The sequence below is a fragment of the Equus caballus genome, chromosome 4 (genome assembly GCF_041296265.1).
Source record: "Equus caballus isolate H_3958 breed thoroughbred chromosome 4, TB-T2T, whole genome shotgun sequence".
In the NCBI taxonomy this organism is placed as follows: domain Eukaryota; kingdom Metazoa; phylum Chordata; class Mammalia; order Perissodactyla; family Equidae; genus Equus; species Equus caballus.
The window spans coordinates 8,044,816-8,066,867 of record NC_091687.1 but is presented as its reverse complement, the minus strand read 5'-3'; the positions used below and the strand labels follow the sequence as shown (position 1 = coordinate 8,066,867).

At 42.2% G+C, this 22,052-nt stretch overlaps 1 protein-coding gene across 11 annotated transcripts in view; it reads left to right on the top strand.

Moving 5' to 3' along the window:
• The first annotated feature begins 5,195 nt into the window (after nucleotides 1–5,195).
• The window catches only part of LAMB4 (laminin subunit beta 4), a 111,749-nt gene continuing 94,892 nt past the window's right edge, over nucleotides 5,196–22,052 (top strand). For 2 of the 11 annotated variants that reach the window (XM_070264325.1, XM_070264322.1), the window contains exons 1-4: nucleotides 11,126–11,267; nucleotides 11,429–11,535; nucleotides 18,871–18,962; nucleotides 19,638–19,682. In XM_070264325.1, coding sequence (XP_070120426.1) covers nucleotides 19,649–19,682 — 34 coding nt within the window. In that variant the 5' untranslated portion in view covers nucleotides 11,126–11,267; nucleotides 11,429–11,535; nucleotides 18,871–18,962; nucleotides 19,638–19,648. Of the gene's footprint in view, nucleotides 5,578–10,651; nucleotides 10,703–11,031; nucleotides 11,268–11,428; nucleotides 11,536–18,870; nucleotides 18,963–19,637; nucleotides 19,683–22,052 lie in introns of those variants that run through there. The other 9 variants (XM_023638907.2, XM_023638903.2, XM_070264326.1 and 6 more) reach the window with 7 other exon arrangements.

Sequence of the window (22,052 nt, the reverse complement as noted above, 5' to 3'; positions counted from 1 at the left end):
TCTTCAAGGAGATTTCTGGAAAGGACTTTTGACAGGTACAGGTTTTTGACAACTTTAAGGTCATAAGACAAAACTGGGTAAGAATTTCCAGAACTAGTGGAAAACTGGATTCAAACAGAAGAAAAATTAATAACCTGGGATTGAATGAACTGAGAAGGACAATTATAATTTTTTATTACTTCTTGTTTGAAACATTGCTGGTTCTTTAATGTTTTATTTTTCCAGATTTGAGGCAACTTTTTCTTTTAAGCTATCTATGACTTACAGCAATTTGGTAAAGTATAGCTTTGTAAATGAAGATGAAACATTTTCTTTTCCTCCCTACCTGATCCCTCCAGGATCCAGAAACTCTTGAGTATTCTTTTCACGGAAAAATAGTTACTTATGTAAGTCCAATAAGAATCTGTTCTCCTTGTAACAGGCCACAATTGGAAACATTGGTTATGTTACCAAAGCTTTGGCTAGAAAGTTATATTTGAGAGAGATGTGCGTAGACTCAGATATGAGCAGACAGTAACTAATGCTGACTTTATGGAGCCAGTAAAGCCCATTGGAAAAATTGGCCCGGTACCTTGCTTATAAGGTTCCAGCAAAGCAGTCTTTAAAAGAGCTTATATGGTAAATCACTATCCTTGCTGCATTTATGTAAATAATCAGGCCAAGTCTAATGCAAATAAATTAGTTTTACTGTGATTATCTTTGATTTTAAAAAAGAGGGGTTAATTGTAGAGAGAAAAATTATATTTTGACCTTTGTAGATGACAAATAGAAATAGCAAGCAAGAGGATATACTGGAGTAACTGAGGAAGCCATTTGGTGTAAACGTAATTCGGCCAAACTTTGTCTTTCCAAAAGAGCCTGACATGGCCATCGAGCATGCATTGTATATCTGCTTTAAACATTTACTATGGCAAGAACAAAGGCCCTTAAGTTAAAGGTGCAACTTCCCCCCACATTGGCATTTCCTTAAGGATAAGCATGTTTCCTTAGGCTAAGAACTGACTACTGTGCTCACCTGTGACCACCCAGCTGGAGACAACAGAAGTAGCACCCTGCTGTGTCCACTGAGACAGCAGACCTACTACCTGCTGTGTCCATCAATCTCTGTGCCGACAGAGCAGTCTCATAACTATTGTAAAAGGGACATTTCTATCATAACATCCTCTTTGAGGGTATATAGCCACTCTGTACACCCCACTTCTTTGGTGCCCTTCCTTCCTTCAGGAAGGAAGGCCCCAGGCCATGGTCCTCACATTTTGGCTCAGAATGAACTCACCCAAATTTTCATTTATAGACTGGTTGTGGATTATTTTTGTTGACATAGATATTAGATTCTAATCCTGTTAGTTGACTTTGAGATTTTGCTACGTGCCTCTGAACTGGACTGGATCCTGAATTCCTCTCATTTCCTCAAATATCTGGATTATCCAAGTTAACATTTCGAATTTTCTCCCACCCTTCTAATTCAGAATTACTAACAGCAAAGACTGCCCTTGAATCTCCTTGGAAGAGACTATACCAGTTCCTCCTCACTACTCAAACGGCAGTCAGACTCCAGGCACTTGAGCCTTGAGCCTACATTTTGCAGCTGAGAAAGACTCCACCTGTACAAATGCTGAAGACCTCTTATCAAACGACTAGGATGAGATGCAGCTGACATCGAGGTTGACCGCTTCCTCCCAAGACACTGGATCAAGACTTCATGCTTTAAACCTGAAAACCTTACCTCTTCCTTTCTTTCCTTTACTCTGACATTGGCCTGGAAAGAACACCATCATCTATATCTCCCAGGCCATTGCTAAGGGAGGGTAACACTTCAGACTGCTAGACCCGTAATCAAAAACTCTAATATATATGCTAGAGACCCCCTGGTCTGTTTCCCTGTCTCTGGTTAAGAGCTTCAAACTTGGGGAACTTTGTATCCAGGTTCTATGCAAAGAAAGGGACACAAGGCAAGGGTAACCAGAATAAAACTGCCTGTGTGGTCTACAGACCCTTACATTACTGCCTCCAAGGCCTGAGCCACAGAGTCAAACAGGAGTTACCAGGAGGCATTCAGGATTCAGGATTCGCTTCCACTAGCAGAACCCTACTGCCCTGGTTAGAAGTAAATGTAAGTGAGGCTATGACGAGAAACCTCTCCTTAACTCTTGAAAGTATTGCAGAATCTGCTGCTAAAGCAATAAGCTGCCTAACAAAAATTCTTAGACTCTCTGGCCAAAGTTGTTCTTGATAACAGGATAGCCCTTGATTATCTTTTAGCTGAGCAAGGAGGTGTCTGTGCTATGGCCCGCACCACCGGCGGCACCTGGATTAACACTCTGGGGAAGTCGAAAGTCAGTTACATAAAATCATTTAAGCCACTCTGCTTAAAAAGGTGACTCCTTCAAAAGGGTGTTTCTGTGATTTGTTTGATTTTGAGTGGCTTGGGTCTTGGGGACCATGACTCCAAAATGCACTCCAAATATTGGGAATTATCCTACTTATAATAATCATAATAACCTCCCTGGTGCATTGTATTCTCTCAAAAACTTTAAACACACGTTTTTAGACATTAACCACCAAGCAAATGATCTCCCTAAGACTGGAACGTCAGAAAGGAACACAGAGAATGACCAACTTGAAGAATGTGAGCCTGAGGCCGTGACCTGTGAATGCCACACAGAGGATCGGCAAAAACTGTGAGAACTTGAGAGCAGTAGCCGACACTGGTGTTAATGCCGTATATTTTTATCACATCTCTCAATTAAGCCGAGAGTCTGATCAAAAGGGAGGAAATGGTTAAAAAGTAACATCAGGCACCAAATGGAGTCACTCGTGCCAAGCTCACGTAACCAAACTTAGACTTAATACCTAGTCTAATTGTAGTTTCAACCTTCCCCAGGAGTGTAACCTTAACTGGTCAGTCTGGGATTTCCTGGTCAGCACTAGTGTGATAATCTGCCTAATAGATGTCTTTTGTCCCCCACAGGAAGATGACCTTGCTGGAAATAATCCTTTTTTTTGTTTATGACTTCCTTGTCCCACCCCTTCCCTGCCTTTAAAAATCTTTCCTTTTCTGTAGCTCTGTGGACCCCCTTTCTCCTTGCCAGGGGAGTTGCTGCTCGACTCATGGATCATTGAATAAAACCAATTTCATCTTCAAATTTACTCAGTTGAATTTTGTTTTTTTAACAGTTCTTTCACGACTCCCCAACTCTGTCACTGTCACATAGACATTGCGGCTGTAGACAATATGTAAACAAATATGGCTGTTTTAATTAAACTTTATTTATGAACACTAGAATGTATTTCACATCATTGTCGTGTGTCAAAAATATTCTTTTGATTTTTTTTTAACCTTGAAAATGTAAAAGCTAGTCTGAACTCGTAGGCCATTGCAAAAGCAGGCAGTGGAACAGACAGGGCCTGTGGCTTGGAGATTGCTGACCCCTGAATTAGATGAAGAAATGAGCAAAGCATTACATGAAGAGGAAACAGCTCGTGAGAAGGCACACGGGCACACTCAGGAGCTACAAGCAGTTGTTAAAGATTAATTTTTTAAGAAGGTAAAGTGATGACTGCCATACAAATATAAAATAACACGCACCAGAGGTTTTACTTATTAATTAATGAGGGAACCAGTAAAATGTTATAGCAGCCGAAGGAAAAATTTTAAAAACACACATGTATAAGCCATCAGAAATGCTAAAATCAATTGGTCAATATCTATAAGGCAGTGATCAATTGCACCTCCACAGGACACAGTTTGTGTCTCTATGGACAAGGGTCTTTTGCATTACTATCAGTATTCTGAAACTTACAGGGTTGTGAAACAGCTCCAAGACTAGGAAAGATCAAGCTAACCAAAAGGGATGCACTCTATGGGACACCAGTAATTTTTTTCCCCATTTCAAAGATTTTCCCATGTTTTCCTGGCACAGTTCAGGGTGATCGGAGGGAGAGGCTCTGGGAAGATTGGTTCTGTCACTCATTACCCAAGACAGCCCCGCCCCCCAACCACCTGGTGTTTATTACTTCTGCTTCCTTGTTACAGCAGTTTATTTTAGGGGAATTAAAGGAAATGTGGATATCTGTGTAACCAAGGGCGACTTACTTACCTTCTCTGTGCCTCAGTTTCCTCATCTGCAAAATGAGAATAATTTAGTACCTACCTCCCAGACTTGATGAGGGAATTAAGTGATACAGTATGCCTCATTCTCCTACAAAACACTCCCATTTTTCTGTTCTCACTGAACTTACGGTGTGCCAGGGTGACCCTGTGCCACAAAGCCACCACACCAAACAATGCAACAAAAGAAACATGGCCATCCACAGGGTCTGTTAGAGTGGGAAAGATGGAGGATGGCCGTGGACCAGTGTGTGGCTTTAGCTGAGCTGTTTAACGCTCTAGACTTTAGTTTCCTCATCTTCAGGGCAGACTTAGAACTATGATTATCCATGACTCCGTGTTAACAGTTTTTAGACAGAAATGCCACAGCTTTTACACATTTGTCAACAGCTTAAAATTTGGTGCTTTTTAACACTTTCCTGGAAGTTTTCCAATGCATTTACAAATTTTGATGGGAATTGTAAAAACTCATCGATGAACTTGAGTCCCCTGGCTCTTTCGTAAATGCCCTGTGAGCTCCATCGACCTCAGTCTGGTAACTAGGGCACTCTGAGGCAGATGCTGAGATGGGAGATGCCAGGATTACCTCAGGCCCAGGTCACTGTAAGCTGTGTGATCTTCCCATCTTCCTCCGTAAGGAGGGGAACTAGGAAAGTTGGTTATAAAAGAAACCAGAGGGTAAATCTACTGGGGTTCTCTCCAGGTGCCAATGGGCTCTCTGCCTGGGGTCACTCTAAGGTAACACAGGGCAGTCGACATCAGTCCTGTCAAGGAGGGTTCTGGGGCTTCCTCACTGCCTGAGGACTTGGTAGGCAGGCCCACACCCATCAGCATGTGTCAGCTCCATTACGCATTGTGACCTTAGCTTCATTCAGGTTCACCAAATCTATTAAAGGCTGATTAGCTGTCTCAGTGTCTCCTGAGACTTAGTAACCCTCCCTATATCCTGTCAGGACTTGCAAGCCTCCTTGTGCCCAGTGAAGACTCCTTAGCCCTCATGAAATCTCCTTGACTTGGGGCAAGTCTCGGTGGGGGCTGCCTCCTGAGCCCTGCCGTCAGGTGGGGCCACAGCAGGACAAGGCTCATCATGCAATTCTGGTTGAGATGAGCCTGCACCAAGGGATTTCTTCCCAGGCTGCCTTCCAAGGAAACACCCTGTCCTAGGGGTATGAGATGTCCACTTCTCCCACATTTAACTTGAGTTCAGCTGAATGCATTGAATTGTATGCTTAAATCGAGTGGATTTTATGGTATGTAAATTATACCTAATGGAATTTCCCAGCTTTGAAGGTTTTGCAACTAAAGAAACAGAGCTTGGATTCCACCCCGTTGAGTTTGGGTACTTGCTTCTGCTCTTCAGCCAGCACTACCTCTATTTCTGAGAGATGAAGGAGCAAGCAAGAATGAGACAGTGGGAAAGAGGAGCAGTCCGGAAGGATGTTCACTGAAAGGCTGTCGGTGTCCAGGTGATTTGTATTTTCTTCTTCATACTTCTTTATAATGTCAGATTTTGGGTAAATGAGCATATACTATTTTTTAGGAAAAGCAATAAAGCTATTTTCTTTTTGGAAAGGAAAACAAGAGAAGCCAAGACCTTTGTTTAAGGAGAGGTATATCGAGAGACTTCTTCTGATGAACCAACAGACTGAACTTTTTGTTTGATGAGCAAATCATTCTTCTTAAAAATACCTCCTGTCTGACAACACTCTAACCCTAACCTTAACAGTAAGAGGTAAATAGTTAAGCCATTCCAAAAAATAAAATCTTTAAAAAAAAAAAAAGGGGGGGGGCTGGCCTTGTGGCCGAGTGGTTAAGTTCGCACGCTCCGCTGCAGGTGGCCCAGTGTTTCGTTGGTTCGAATCCTGGGCGCGGACGTGGCACTGCTCATCGAACCACGCTGAGGCAGCATCCCACATGCCACAACTAGAAGGACCCACAACTAAGAATATACAACTATGTACCGGGGGTCTTTGGGGAGAAAAAGGAAAAAATAAAATCTTAAAAAAAAAAAAAGTTAAGCCATTCCAAGATGAAGGCAGATGTCTTAAGAACACGGCATCTATTTACAAGAAAATAGCCCACACTCACCTACACATGGTTATTTGAAGGCAAATTTCTGAAATTTGAACCACGTTGTCACTTCATTATAAAACTGGAGATACACAAGGGGAAAACCCCTCAAGATATAATAAAATCACCCAGGAACGCAGCAAGCCTTTTAAATTGACATATTTCGAAGGGAAAGAAAAAATCACTTTGATGGAATTCCAATGTTTGAAGTAAGTTTAAAATATACACGAGTTTTCAGTGTCTAGGGTTTTGAGTTTTGCACATTAATTTGAAAGACGACAGGGAAAAATAGTATTAGATTAAATACTAGATAAAAACAGATCACAAACCAATCAAATGAACAAAATGAGACGTCCCTCCATTTCCCTGAAACCGCTGGCTGAAGTTTCAACCTAAAAACCTAATGCTACTCTTTGCTCTCCTGCCACCTGGTGCTTTGTGGGAGCTGTTGGTTTAAAGGAAGAAATGAAACAACTTAGTTCCGAGACTAAGCAAAGTTCCATGTGCTTAGTCCTGAAAGGGAAGAGATGTGATCCCAGTCTTCTGGGAGTTTGAATTCCAGGACATCAGACGTGAAAAGAGTAATCTGACCTGTAGGAAACAAAATTAAAAACCACAGTGGTATCAATTTAAAATATAGCAATAAATAAAAACATGCCATTAAATAACAAGTAAGAACCTTTGAAAAAGACTTTTCTGAAAGAGCTTAAAGGTCTATAAAATTAGTATTGGGGGGATGTTTGTTGAATCTGTTCCCTAGTTTGTCCATGTTGTGTGAAAATGAGGACCTCATGTTGGCTCAGTTCACAACCATTATTCTTCCACGAGCGTATTCCCCTAGAGCTTGTAGGAATCCCAAATAAGTCTTTTCAAGCAACAAACCAACTTACCCACTGAAACTGCATAGGAGATTTGAAATGGATGCGTTAATATGCTCACAGGTGACTGAAATTTAAGACTCTGCCTTGGTTCCTATTCCTATCCTATCAGCGTTTGTAGGAGAATGGAATTCTAAACCATACGGATTCCTGGCCCACATAAATCTGCAATTCCTGCAGTGGTTATACCTGCCGAATCGCAGGGCCAACAGAAGATGTGTGAGACTTTTCAGGTGATCCCAAGTCACCTGGGACTTGACAGAGAATCGAGAACCAAAAAGAAAGCATGCCACCTGATCCCCTCCAGGTGGATTGGCATGGAATTGCTGTCTCGTATTTCTAAGAAACAAGTCCCTCTAGTTCAGCACATTTTATAGCTGGTAAGTATCAAACTGCCTGAAAATGACTACTGAAGCATGAACCAGAGAAAATGAATAAATAAATCGGGGACGAAATATCCCTGCCTTATTCCTGGCAATTAAAATGGGCTTTAGAGAAAATGAGAGGAGAAAATGAGAAGGTCTAAGAGACGGGGGAACAAAATGAAACAAAGGAAAATTACATTTTGTGAAGAATGGCAGACGGCGGTTGATAACAGGAGTAACAGTTGACTTAAATTACCATAGGGCCTTATTAGGGCATGAAGGAGAAATTTCTAGCTGTTCTAAGTTATTAGACACTAAAGAAAATTGTCACTCTCTTGTCTTGAACATTTTTCTCCCTGGGAATTCCCTTGGATTACTTTCCTGTGCCATCCACTCTGTTTAGTAACTTATCATGACTGATGACAGCCAACCTATGTCACATGCCCCAAATTTTAGAATATAAATTCTAAATCTCCATTCAGGGATTTAGATTTGTCTGATAGAAAGATTTCTCCATATAATTTTATTACAGTTTCTGCAATTTAATGTCAGTTCACTCAAAAAGAAAGTGCCTACTGTGTGCACTGCCCTAAGCTCGGTATTTTGGAATACAGTGTGATATATGTTAAATCCTTGGCCAGAAACCTGGCAGGGTAGAAGACCATGCCCAGTGAATTCATCAGAGGAGGGCAGATGACAAGCTGTCTTAGCTACAAACCTGGCCAAGGGAGCAGCTTCTTAAGAAGATCTGTCCATATTCCAAGACTAGAGTAGGGGGCAGAGGAATAGGCCAGATTCATGTAGATTCTGGTAATGGTCAGCTCTGTGGAGTTTAGGCAAGACCCAGCAGTGGAGAATCCATGAGATGTCCACTATGGAGGATCTGGCACTGTGGCAGAGCCATGGGAAGAGGCTGACATAAAGGGGGACCTACCCTAAAGGAGAATATGAAGTGCCAGGTTCCCAGGGAAAGGAGAGGACACAAGGTGGATACAGTAGAGGCGGCCTCCTGATACCGGGCCAGGCTTCCTCCTAGAAAGAAAGGAACGCCAGACAGAAACCCAGTCCTGAAGGATGGACCAACACAGGTAAGAAAGTCTGCATGGTGGGTGAGAAGTGCTGCCCCCTGGTGGGCACTAGGATGCCCAGAGCTAGGCCCTTGAGCCTTGGCCCCTCAGTCTGGTGATAACGAAGATCAGAGGGTACCTAGGAGTTTACCTGCCGAAGCTAGGCTGTTGGCTTCTGGGCACAGGAAACATGAGCGGCCCAGTTACTGGAGTCAGAGGACGAACAATAAGGATGGGTCTTCTCTCTGGTCCTTGTCATCATGTTGCTCAGAGTAATTAGGGGGAGGCTGACACCAAGACTTCACTGCAGCAGAAAGCCTGTCACTCTATCACAGTGCTTCTAAAGAAGAAGGAATAGCCGACTCTGCTGGAGGAGACAGGAAAACCTTTACAAAAGGTGAAAGCTAAAGGACAAATGGAGACTGGAGAATGGTGTCCCACAAGAGGGAGTGGCCTGTGTAAGGGCCAAAGTCATAAAAAGTGCACAACGTATCCCGGGACAGAATGAGCATAGCTTTCACGCAGGGAGTGTGGGGAGAGATATTGGGGCCAGACCATGAACATGTTTTGTTATGCCACACTGAGAAATCCTGTAAGTGAAAGGGAGCCACTGAAGGTTCATAAGAAAAGAAGTGACCTGTGTGAACCTGAGTTCTCTGGTGACAGTGAGGACAACAGCTCAGAAGAAGCAAGGAGAAGACTAAGGAGGTAACTAGAGGCTATGTTAAAAATGATGACAGCCCCAACTTATATATTGTAAGGCTCTGGAAGAAAGAGTAAATAGAATAAAAAAGCTGACTTAGCATTTGGGAACTGGGGGGTTTCCTTCAGTTATTTGATGATCTCATCTTGGGGAAAGCTAAAGAGAGTCATACTGAAAATGTAATGTTTCACAATGTTCTACTTTGAGTAATTGAGGTAGATATAACTTTGTTTTGGTCATCAAGACCTGGACACAAAATACTAAATTTAGTCTTCCTAGGCAAAATAAAACAGTTCGATGAATAATATTTAGCCTTCTTCTCCCAAACCACCCCTCCCCCTACTGTTCTTGAAAGGATCTCAGGAGTAAATGAGGCAGGGCAAGGTAAGACCTTCTGACTAACAATCTTGGGGGAGCAGAAATAGTGAGAAGCAGGTGCTTTTTCAAATGGATAGGGATAAAGAAGGCAACACTCTGAGCCTGAGCCTTTAAGCCCCTTTGGGCGACATTCTGAGACCCAGTCTGAGCCCTGCAACTTCCCTCTGAAAGGACATGAGCAGCGTCCCAGTGCCAGCAAGCCCAGGCCCAAGGGAAGTCCCTAAAACTGCATGATCACTAGCCATGTCTGTGTGGAGGGAAAAAACACAGGAACCTTGGGGGACGCAGCAGAAGGCATAGCTGAGACCACTTCCTGCTTGGTCACTGGACCCCGTCAATCGTTTAGGGAGGCCTGCCTCAGAGATTTTGATTGTGCGTTTCAAGGGAATGGAAGGGAGAGGAAGAAATTAAGCATCACTGAGCTCCTGGCTTGAACAAATGAGCGGATAAAGATGCGGTTAACTGAGATGGCATGGAAATGTGGAAGCTGGACAGATTCCAACAAAATAAGAGGTCAGCGGTGAACGCCCGATGTTGGAGGTGCTGGTGAGTCATCCAGATAGAGATAGGCCATTGGAAACAGCGCCGAAGTAGATGGGTTAGAGATAGAGAAGGAAGTGGTTTAAGCCATTAAACCATCCTAAGGTGTTTGCCTGAGGAATACACATGGGAAGAAAAAGGAGTTGCTCAGTTGACAGAGCCAAGGAAACAACACCATTTAAGGGAAAGGAGAAGAAGAGGCTATTTTCTGTTTCACCTCTTTGGTATATGAAAATGTAAACAACACTGCTTGGTGACTTATTCAAATCCAGTTAAATAATGGAGCGATAAGCCTATCACCCCAATCTAGAAAGTACTTAGTGTCATCTCCAGTTGCTGTATTAGAGCGTGCACTACCGAAGTTTCTGGATAAGAGTAAAAATGGAGAGAAGTTTTTCAAGAGTGAGCGAAACCTTTCCACCATGAGGATGAACACACGTGGTGTTGTTGGCAGCCGTTATAAGCAAGGACTGCAGAGCCCATGACCCAACTATGATCTAGCCTCCTGAATTTTTAATTTCTTTATTTTTCTTGTTCAGAACGAACCATGTCTTCTCTTTGACAGATGCCAGTGTGAATCAGTGAAATGGGTGAGTTAATGTTGTCAAGGTTGTGTTTGTAGAGGATAAGTTTACTACTCAAATTCTAGGAGCCGAAATATGCCATGGACTGTCTCGCTCTTTCTCTGTGACTTTCACCAGACACAGATTCTTTTCTCCGTACCACCAGAATCTTGGTTTGCGAAGGCAAAGTTGGATAGTCAAGCAAAAATTATGCAAGTTAGTAAATAATGAAAACGTCTGGGTTTATTAACCACTCTTTTCCAGGTTGAGAGTGTACTTTGTAACGATTATTGCAAGTAAAATGTATTTGAACCTGCGCATTCCTTTCATCCACGTGAACTTAGAGCATCTCCCCAAACAATTCGTTCCTTGAGAGGGTGGTGTGCCTAAATTGCTTTTGTGAGCACAACGCAAGCCTGTGAAGCTTTGTGGCTCTTCCTCCTTCGCTTCACACCATTGGAGCAGCTACAAGTAACCTAGACACTAGTTACAAATTTGCCGAGAATGTTGCAGTTTGCTGCAGTAGCCCTGATCTCAGCTCCTCGCCGTCACTGCTTTCAGAAGTTTGGCACATAAATCAAGAACATTTGCTGTAAGCTGGAGCTCTCTTTGCCTCTGGAAAAGGGTGTGTGTGTGTGTGTGTGTGTGTGTGTGTGTGTGTGTGTGTGAGTCAAAACCTAAGGCAAGTAACTTCACAAGTCACCTTTTTTGGTGGGTTTTGGAACACCTCTCATGTTTTTTTCCTGCCCTCAGGAGCCTCGGGGAAAATGTTTTCTACTTAACTTGACACTCACTCTCAGGTGTGTCTTTACACGCCTTATTCGCTGTCTGCGCCTCTCAACACAGACTCTCGAATCCTGGTAAGTCTCACCTTCTGTCTCGCTCGCATTTTTTGGATTAAGTGAAAGTATCAGCAAGTTCAGAATTTGGGGGTTACATGGGGAACCAACGTAGAGTGTAAAATATTAGAGCATGGAGTATAAGCATTACTTTTACAGGATGATAAATCATCAGATAACACTTGTACACAAGAGATGTAGAGATAATACAGTATCCGATGGGAAAAATGGATGCTTAGAGCAGAGTGGGCTGCAGCCAACGACTTGAGCTTTTCTGTTCCTTGGAGGAAGCTTCAGATGATGCAGTGTTGAATCGCCCATTTTAAATTGTGTGTTAGGTGAATATTTATTTTATCATTGTGATATAACTTGTGACAATTTACAAAAAGTTCGAATTCTATAGAACTGTCCATATCTTCACAATAGTTTTGTTAACATCTAAGTATGTGTAAATATTGTGTTCAGGAAAGCATGGTGGCTGCTGTAATTGAGAGAAAAGTTAACTTTATAGCTTTGCCTTCTGCATTCCTCACTGTGGTGCGATTTAGGCAACAACTGAACTATCTAATGATTCCTGATGGAACATGAAAAAAACTGTTACATAAATAAGGCAAAGTTAAACATCAGATTTCCCTGAGAACTGTCGTTCCTAGACGTATGAGGTAACCTATTTGAAGTGTGCCAGGAAAGGACTTGAGGACTGATATGGACTTACTATAATTATCTCCTGTGTTAGGTATAACTGTTCAATTTGAAGACAGGAACAGTAGTGGAAGCGGGAGCGGAAGGCACGGCTGTCCTGGGGAGGGGCTGTCTAGCAAACGCTATTTGCTCCTGTGGGGCTAGTTGCTGGGCAGTTGACATTACATGCCCCCCATGTCTTCATCTGTTTCATCCAAATAATTTTAACAAAAAGAGGAAATTCTTTGACAAGTGGGCCCCTGAGCACAGTCTTCAAGTGAGGGCAGACCAGGCAATGTCCGTGAACGGTCAGTAAGTTAAAATCAACCAGCAACACCAGGACGTGAGTTGCTGTCAGTTTCACGTATTTTACTGTTTAGGGCAACACTTCATATATTTAAGACCAGTGTCATCTAGCAGCATACATCAAACAATTGCCAAAATGCATCCAGTTCCCTTGTTAATACGTTTACAGGCTTTTCATCCAAAGGGGTGATAGTATGTTTATTCATTCCAATTAGATTTACGTATATCACTTCAACTGGCCAATGAATTCCATGAGACAAACATTTCACGCAGCCCCTATGAAGCTTCCCACATGTCAGCTCTGCTAAACCAACCAGAAAATCGGCACCAATTACCTGTGTAGCTTGATGAAGGAAGGTGTGGAGGAGATGCCCACAAGGCCTGAGATTGTGCCGTACGTGCAGCTGTGGCGCTGACAGCCTGGGCAGGCGATTTCAGATAACAGAGCTGCTCCAAGTTGCCAGACTTACTATAACACTCATCTAGTGTGGGGCTTAGGTGACCTGAAATGGGAAACAGAAAACTGGGAGTAAGACTAGAGCAGAGCAACTTACGGAAACGAAGGGTGGGTGACCAGGCCCTACCTCTGGGCACTGAAGCCCCCTGCAGGGTTTCGCAAGCTCAGCACTATTGATATTTGGGGCCAGGTAATTCTTTGTTATAGGGATGGGGGTTGTCCCTTGAATTGAAAGATATTCATTTAGCAGCATCCCTGGCCTCTAGACGTCAGTGGCATCCCCCTCCGCTATGGTGACAGCTGGAAACGTCTGCAGACATTGCCACATGTTGTGGAGCAAACCCATCCCACTGAGAACCACCACACGAGTGGGAAGCAGGAAAGCTGACCCGGCCTGAGCCTTTCCACCATAGTTACAAGGATCAGCCATAATCCATCTTCACCGAGAAGGAAGGAGATTATATTCCAGGAGGCAGAATTGTGTCAGGGCAGATATAAGGAATTAATTGGTAACAGGAAGTCGAGTCCACCTGCAAGATGACATAGAGAAATAAGAAAATCAGGGATGATTTGAGTCCCTTTTCCACATTTTACAGGATCATTTCAGGGAGAATATTTTTAGTACCCCAAACTAACCAGGATTGACTCACCTCTTTGTTCCCTGTGCCTCAGGGATTGCCCAGATAGCTGGGTTAAAGGATTTGAAACCTCAGTGTTGGCATTCCTATGGGACCACTCCCATTACTTGGGTGGCAGAAAGGAAGCCAGGGTCGCCAGTCCGTTTTCCACCCGTCATTCCACTGGGTCCTGCAGAAGCCCACAGTGTGAATGCTTCCAACCACAGGCCAGTTCTTCTGACGAAAGCTGGAAATCCCTCACAGGATGGGGTTCGGGATTGTTTCACAAAGCATAGCTCTAGGATCAGTTCTAAATGCAGACAAGACTGACCTGCTGTATACTGACCTCTTCCAATTAACGACCTCCTTTAGAGTTTCTTCCAGCTACGGTATAAAAGAGCTTAGGACTATTGATGAGTGATTACATTCACATCCCTCTCTACCTCCCTACGTGCTTCATATTATGTTTAAATCTTCGGATTTAAAGGCAACTCATTTCACACTGGGGCTCTGGAAAGCAAAAGAATATGGAAATAGGGAGAAAGTCAGGGACTAGAAGCCACAGAATAAGGCTGTGGGGAAGAGGCAGGAAAAAGGTCAGCAACTAATAGGCAGTTGATATGGGGATCATAAAACCGAGGCCAAGGCAGCCTCGGGCACCTCCAGAGCCCAGCCGAGGCCTTCGGGTGAGGGCAGATGAGACGAGGTTAGTGGAACCACCGGTGAGTAAACATCTAGAAGGCTGTGCTCTGGCTTGGTGCCAATCTTAGACAGTCGTATTTTAACACAAGAAACGCAAACTAGAATGCATTCAAGTCAACAAATGTTTTCAATATTTTTCTAAGCATTTTCAGGGACAAAAAGATGAATGTTTGCTTTCAAATGCTTACACTCTATTAGGAAGGTTTAGATGTCATAATTTTTTTTTAAAAAGTGGAAGGTTTCCTACCCAAGAGAAATGAGCATATACATGCGTACAAAAATTTGAAAATAAATGTTCAGAGCAGCATTATTCATAATAGCCAAAAAGTAGGAAAAAATCCAAAGTCCCATGAACTGGTGAATGGATAAACAGAGTGTGGTGTATCCATATAATGGAATATTATTTAGCAGTACAAAGGAATGCAGTACCCACACCTGCTATAACATGGATGAACCTTGAAAATATGATGCTAATTGAATGAAGCCAGCCACAAAGACCACATATTGTGTGATTTTATTTATATGAAGTATCCAGAATAGGCAAGCCACAGAGAGAGGAACTAGATTGTAGTTCCCTGGAGTTTCAGGAAGAGGCAGATAAGGGATGTCCATTAAAGCGGATGGGATTTCTTATGGGGGTAATGAGATGTTGAACACCCCCATGCAGAGAGATGAGAAGTTTCACAGGAGAGACCTCAGAGATGAAAGAAAACTCTTTTTTCTGTTTTTTCCCTAGAAGCTTATTGACAATATAAAAAGCCTTTATTATAATGAGAAAATCACTTTTGGATATTAAGGGGCTAGAAAATGATGCCCTTCACTGAGCAATCTCTAAGAAGAGTGTGCAGATTCAGACAGGAGTGGATCTAGTTAAGACAAAGCTTAGTACAGGCACCCCCACCCACCCGCCCTGCTCAGCCCTACACCACAGCCTGGCCCTGCAGCGTCCCACTGTGGAACCATGCAGACAGCTCAGAATGTCCTGCCACAGAGCAGGCTGTCATAGCGCTAGCTGCCATCACTGGGAGCAGCAGCAGCTCTGATCTTCACAGGGTGGACTTGGGAGTCACTGAGGACAGTGGTCCTCCAACTTGAGCGTACACCAGACTCACCTGGAGGGCTTGAAGAACACGGAGTGCTGGGCCCCGTCCCTAGAGGTTCTGAATCGGTAGGCCCTGGGCAGGGGCCTGATAATTTGCATTTCTAACAAGTTCCCAGGCGACACTGATGCAGCTGATCCAGGAGGGTGACCGACATCTGGGTTTGCACAGGACTCAGGGGCATTCCCAGGACCTAGGGACTTTCAGTGCTAATACCAGAAAATTCCCAGGCAAACCAGGATGAACTGGTCACCTTATTAAGCTCATGGACCGCACTCAGCGCCACTATTTAAGGAGATAGGATCAAATTTAGATCTGAAGGGTGAGAGAAGGAGGGATCAAGGATGACCTTCCAGTTTCTGGCCTAAGCAGCTTGGTCCACAGTAAGATCAGTGGATCCCAAACTGGAATATTTAAAAAAAAATACTGATGCTGAAACCCCACCCTAGATATTCTGATTTAATTGGTGTGGAATGTTACCTGGGCAGCAGGGTTATCAGAGCTCCCCAGGTGATCCTAATGTGCAGCAAACCATTGTGTAATGCCTTTCTCTTAGAATGGAATCCAGGAGGAAAACAGGTATACAGGGCAAATTAATGAGTTTTAGGTGTTCATGAGCCATCTGTGGTTCTCAGTCCCGGCTACAAATTAGAATCCTCTGGGCAGCATCATAAACACCTCGACGCCTGGGTCCCACCTGCGGTGACTCTGATTGAATTGGTCTGGGTTGGGTCTGAGCCTGGGTAGTTTAAAAAAATCTCCCCAGGTACATACAGTAAAATAGTATTCAGCCTTAAAAATGAAGGAAATTCTGACATGCTGCAACATGGATGAACCTAGACAGCACGCTAAGCGAAATAAGCCAGTCACCAAAGGACAAATAGCACATGATTCTACTTATGTGAATTACCTACAGGCGCCTGGTTCATAGAGACAGAAAGTAGAATGGGGGTTGCCAGGGGCTGGGGGACGGGGAATGGAGAGTTAGTGTTTAATGGGTACAGGGTTTCAGTTTTAGAAGATGAAAAGAGTTCTGGAGATTGGTTACACAGCAATCTGAATGTACTTCACACCACTGAACCATACACTTAAAAATGGTTAAGGTCGTCAATTTTGTTACATGTATTTTATCATAAAATAAATACTTTTAAGAGAAGTCATAAGAAAAACATCTTCCCAGGTGTTTCTAAGGTGCAGCCAGGGCTAGGTGGAGGCGCTCCGTAGGCAGTGGAATTCTCGAGAAGCCACGTGATTCTGTCATTCACTTCCTCACTGAGAAACTGGTGCTAGTCCTTTAGCAATTATTAGTAAGAGAGTGGCTCTATTCTAGTCCGGTTTGGGATCTTCTCCTCCTCTCCTTTGGGGCAGGTCGTTCTTGACCCCGGTTGGTTGATTGATGCTGGAAAGTTCACTTCTCTGTATCATGACCTTTATTATTGCTTGAAGATAATGCTGAGATGGACTGAGAAAATTCCCAGAAGTTCATTTTCCCCTCATAAACGTGATGAACTGTGACACTAAGGGCTCTTTGTTCCCCCAAAATGCTCTGAAAAGGCGTTCCACGTGATCTCTTACTCCCCAATCAGCGTTGCTGTTCTGCCTCCTTTCTCTGTAAATCTGAGTCCTTAGAATTCTGCCGCCTGCGCTCTGCGTCCGTCCCACTTTTCCGAAGGAAGGAGATTTTAGCCCGTAGCTGTAGCTGCAGTCTTTCAGTTTGGAATCTGCCCTGTGAATGAATTCCCCTTTGGGAGAAACAGATATTTCCTATATAGCTTTTTGATTACTTTCAGCAACCCAGAGCTTAGAGCATTTAAGCCCCGAATTCACACAGATTATAGGCTATTCACACAGATCATAATCTCACTGAAGTCAGTTTCTTTAATTATAAAGAATAATATTTTCAAACTTTGCTTATATTGCCCAGCCTTGTTAGAAGGATAACCACGTTGTTAATCTTTCTACATTTGTGGACAGAATGAAGCATGCAGGCAAGAGTTCTGAGTCCAGGACAGCATCAGGACTGGGGATTTCATGTTCTCAAAAGTATAGCTGGGTCATGGACCAAAACTTCATGCCTGACTGAGGAAAAGGCAACAAGAACCCCATTGAGAAAAAGTGCTCAGGTTCAGGTGCCCAGACAGAATGGACCTTCCTAAGGTTCCATTCTGGATTCTTCTATAGGTCTTCACAAGGTTTTGTATAAGGTCATTAGTCCAAAATTGCAGACTTTAATACAGAGAGAGCTCATTTTCAGATGGAGATACTACGAGGGGACTGCTTCTCAGGGAGTCATTTTCTTTTGACAGTGGATGTCCGAAATGAACCCCAGCCTGTGTAAAGAGCTTGAATCACAGAATGGGAAATTTGCCTAAAACCAGGCATTTCAAAACACTCTAAAAAGACTTCAAAAGGAGGCTGGAATTTGAGTTTAGGAGGGTGGCATTCAAGGCAAAGCAAACAGCGTGAGCAGAGGCTTCGGAAGCTGGATGTGGCGGACTAAGGCTGGAGTACAGGCATGCAAGAGTAGAGGGATTAAGAAGGTGGGCTCAGTCGAATCCATAAAGAATTCTCTAGGAAAAGCCTTGAAGGATAGAATGTCAGAAATAATTCTCACCTGTGAATACATGAGCAAATTTTTATATCACTGCTGTTCAAATAAAAATATTGAAAGAATGATGATGAGGTAAAGTTTTTGTTTTTCAATTGATGAAACTTTAAAAATTCATAATATTCACTGTTGGCAAGGGCTCAGGTCAATGGTTGTTCCCACAGGCTGTTGGTGAGAGTGTAAATTGGGACAAACTTCCCTCATGGTAGTTTGACAGTAACATCAAAAACTTTGTACACACACGCACACACATGTAGCATGTATACATATATGTGCTCCTTATATACATATGTCTGTATACACATGCATGCTTATGGTATGTATAAATATGTGTGCTCTTTGCATACACATGTAGTATTATACATGCATACATGTGCTCTTTATGTACATGTATATATCTGTATACCTGTATATACGTATATGTGCTCCTTATATACATGTGTGTCTGTATACACACATACATGTAGTATATATACATGCACGCACTATTTATACACATCTATGTCTGCACACGTACATACATGTACTGTGCATGTATGTGCATGTGTGTGCTCTTTGTATATGTCTTACACACATGCATGTGTGTAATGTGTATGAATATCTGTGCATATGTGTACTCTTTATATGCTTATATGTCTGTGTATACACATACACACATGTAGTGTGTGTGCATGTATGTGCATGTATGTGTACTCTTTACATACACATATATATGTCTGTATACACACACACACATACATATGCTCTTTGATCCATTATTTTTGCTCCATTTAATATATCCTGGGGAATAGTTAAGGATATGAACAAAGGTTTAACAAAAATATTTATAACAGGAAAATATTTGAAACAAAGTGCACATTAACTGATGGGGGATTCATTAAACAGGTTCTGGTTCCTGCAGTCAGAGGAATACTTTCCAGTAATTTAAAGTACTGCTGCCGGAGAACATTCTCCTCCTCTTCTCCCAGCCCACTGAGGTGTGTGCCAATCCCATCTCTATCCGGCTTCCCCACAGCATGGCTTGGGGGCCCCCTATCTAGAGACGCACTGTGGAATCTACACAGGGGAACACAGGCGTGCTTTGTGGAAGCCCCAGGTGATCCAGGTGTCCCTCGCTAGGTTGAAAATCACTGTATTTGCTCGTACAGAAAGATGTTCGGGATCTATTGATTGAACAAGCATACAGTACGATATCATTTTTGGAGAATATTTATATGCAAGGAAAAAAGTATGAAAGAACATATAGTAAAATATTAACCACTTTTCTCTGGATGGTGGCACTATGGATAATAATTCTTTCATTTTGCCTGTCTGATTTTTCTATTTTTTCAATAATGAGTACATAAATAATTATATAATTTAAAAATTTTTCTAAATGAGAATGGGCAAAAATAGGTTAAAATAAAAATATGGAAAGGAAATTATACTTGTTTCATATTATTCACCACAAATGCATTCTGTGATTTCAAAAAATAGAAAACAAATATTTGTAAAAATTGAATGCACTTATTTTTTAAGCAATTGGGCACTGTAGGTATTTTGTGTCCCTAAAGGGAAGAGCCATTTGACAAATTTTCAAATCATTGAAAATTGATGGCAATTATTGATTCCATCAGTGACTGATTTTAATCTCCTTTTTTTTTTTAACCTAGCAGACAAAAGAATGCAATTTCAACTGACCTTTTTTCTGCACCTTGGTGAGTATTTGTCATCAAAATCCATTTTCTGCTTAAAATGAATTGTTCTAAAGTATTTAGTAGAAATAGCTTTTAAATATAGCCACTCCTTTTTTTCTATGCTATTACATACTTGTAAGACTCATCTGTTTTAAAATTGTGTCAAGCAACTCAAAAATTCCACTCAAACATGTATAATATCCACATATAGCTATTTCTATCACTCTTTAAAGGAATATTAGCACCAGCAGATAAGCCAGTAAAGAAATATGCTGAAGAAAGTAAAATACTTTCAGATTCTTAGTTTACAACTATAATATATTTTATTTATTTTTGAAGATTGGCCGGGAGCTAGCATCTGTTGCCAATCTTCCTCTTTTTTTTTTTTTTCTCCCCAAAGCCCCAGTACATAGTTGTATATCCTAGTTGTAAGTCATTCTAGTTCTTCTGTGTGGGATGCCGCCACAGCATGGCTTGATGAGCGGTGTGTAGGTCCACACCCAGGATCCGAACCGGTGGAACCTGGGCCGCCAAAGCGGAGTGTGTAAACTTAACCACTTGGCCACAGGGCCAGCTCCTATTTTAACTTTTAAAAAGAGTTCTGCTTTGGATGTAACACTCGTCCAGGTGATGAGGGCTCGTGTAGCATTATAGGCCAAATTCCCTCTTCATAGTGAGCAGCAGCTCTGAGCTAAAAGACTGAGTTCTCCATGCCTCTGCTGTCTTCAATAAGCTGAGAATAATTTGAATTAGTCATAGAGACGATGTTTCCAACAATTATTCTCTTTGATCCTGACTTTGCTATATCTATAACAGCCCTGCTTTCAGTTGCTGAGTACTAACGAAATTGCTTCGAATTTTCTCTTCCAAGATTCATGCTCAATTTCTTCAAGGCAGCAAACTTTAAGAATCTCATCTTGTAATTCTGCCATTCCCAAACCCCGAGGCAGTTTCCCAGTTAAACTTGCTGGTAATGGAGGAAGGAACAGCTCTAGATGTAAATGCTCATTTGCTGTCTGTTGAAAATTCTCTGCCTCAGAGAGGTGAGCCACAAGCCAGTGGGCTCGGAGACTCGTTATGCTGCCCCCAGGACTACGAAACTTAGATCTGGCCTCAGATAGGCAGAGAAGGGTTCTTTTAATCTACGTCTGTCTTGGATGTTCTCTTTGGGACTAAACCAGTATTCAGAATCAGAAGCAACCACCGAGAATCACTGAGCTCTCTCCCAGCCTCTGTACGAGATATCTTCCTCACACCTTGCCAACGTTCTAACCCACTCCACAGTTGGCAGAGAGTCCTTCTCAATCAGGAGACCTCTCTCTCAGCACGGAAGATCTTCAAAACTAAATCAGCTTGGGCAGAAAAGACCTCACTGCAATAGATCCGGGATTTCTAAAGCCTGATCTAACCCAAATCGCTAGGGTTGCTTGTGGTTGGCTACCAACCAGTTAATCCCATGTCATCAGCTTGGGCATTTCCTGACTTGTAGTTTGACCATAGGCATTTCTATAAACCCTGGAGCCATTCAAACATTTTGCCTTGCATTCTGACTAAGGAAGATAAGGAGAAAAAAATCATAAAGCATACATTGGTCCCAGGTTTTGGGTACTGGATGCAAAATGCAAACTTATCTATCGTGCATTATTTGTACATTTTCTTACCCGTAATAATAATGTGTGTGAGTACATAAACGTGTGTGTGTGTTTACAGCCTCTAAAACTCTGAAGTGAATTCTAAAGGGTATGAAAATATCTCACTTGTTTAAGAAAATTATAACAACATACAAAATTACTAGGTAGAGCGATTACATAATAGTTATTTCTACAAAATGATCCTTCAGTTTATAGAAAATTTGCTGTGCATTTTCCTTAAATGATGATATCTCCTAAATTCATTTTAATAAGATTCTACTTAAAGCTGTATGTCATTTCTGAGGAATACACTGATTTTCTAAAGACGTAAACATCTTTATTTTCTGAATCAATTCCAAATTCTTGCTAATGTGATAATCTGGCAGTTGAAGGCTTCAACCCAGGAAAGATGTTGCTGAGTCTATGTTCGAGCATGAAGCTTTAACTACTTATGTTTCTAGCCACTTTTTGCCAAATATTTTCCATCAGAAGCTCCTATTTACAATTATAATATTACACAAATAATGGTTCGATTTCCCTAAGTCCTGGAATAATTTTATTTCTGAAAAGTACAATCTGATCAAAACAAGTTTGGCCAAGTCAGGTTATAAAAACATGTTTAATCTCTAGGCAACAATTCCAATAAAAGAATTCAGGATGGAACTTGTCTAAAGGAATAAATCCATGGAAGGGAAGACTTAGTTACCCGACACGTAGCATTGACAGAGATTTTATACCTGACCTTGTTTTAAAAAGCCTC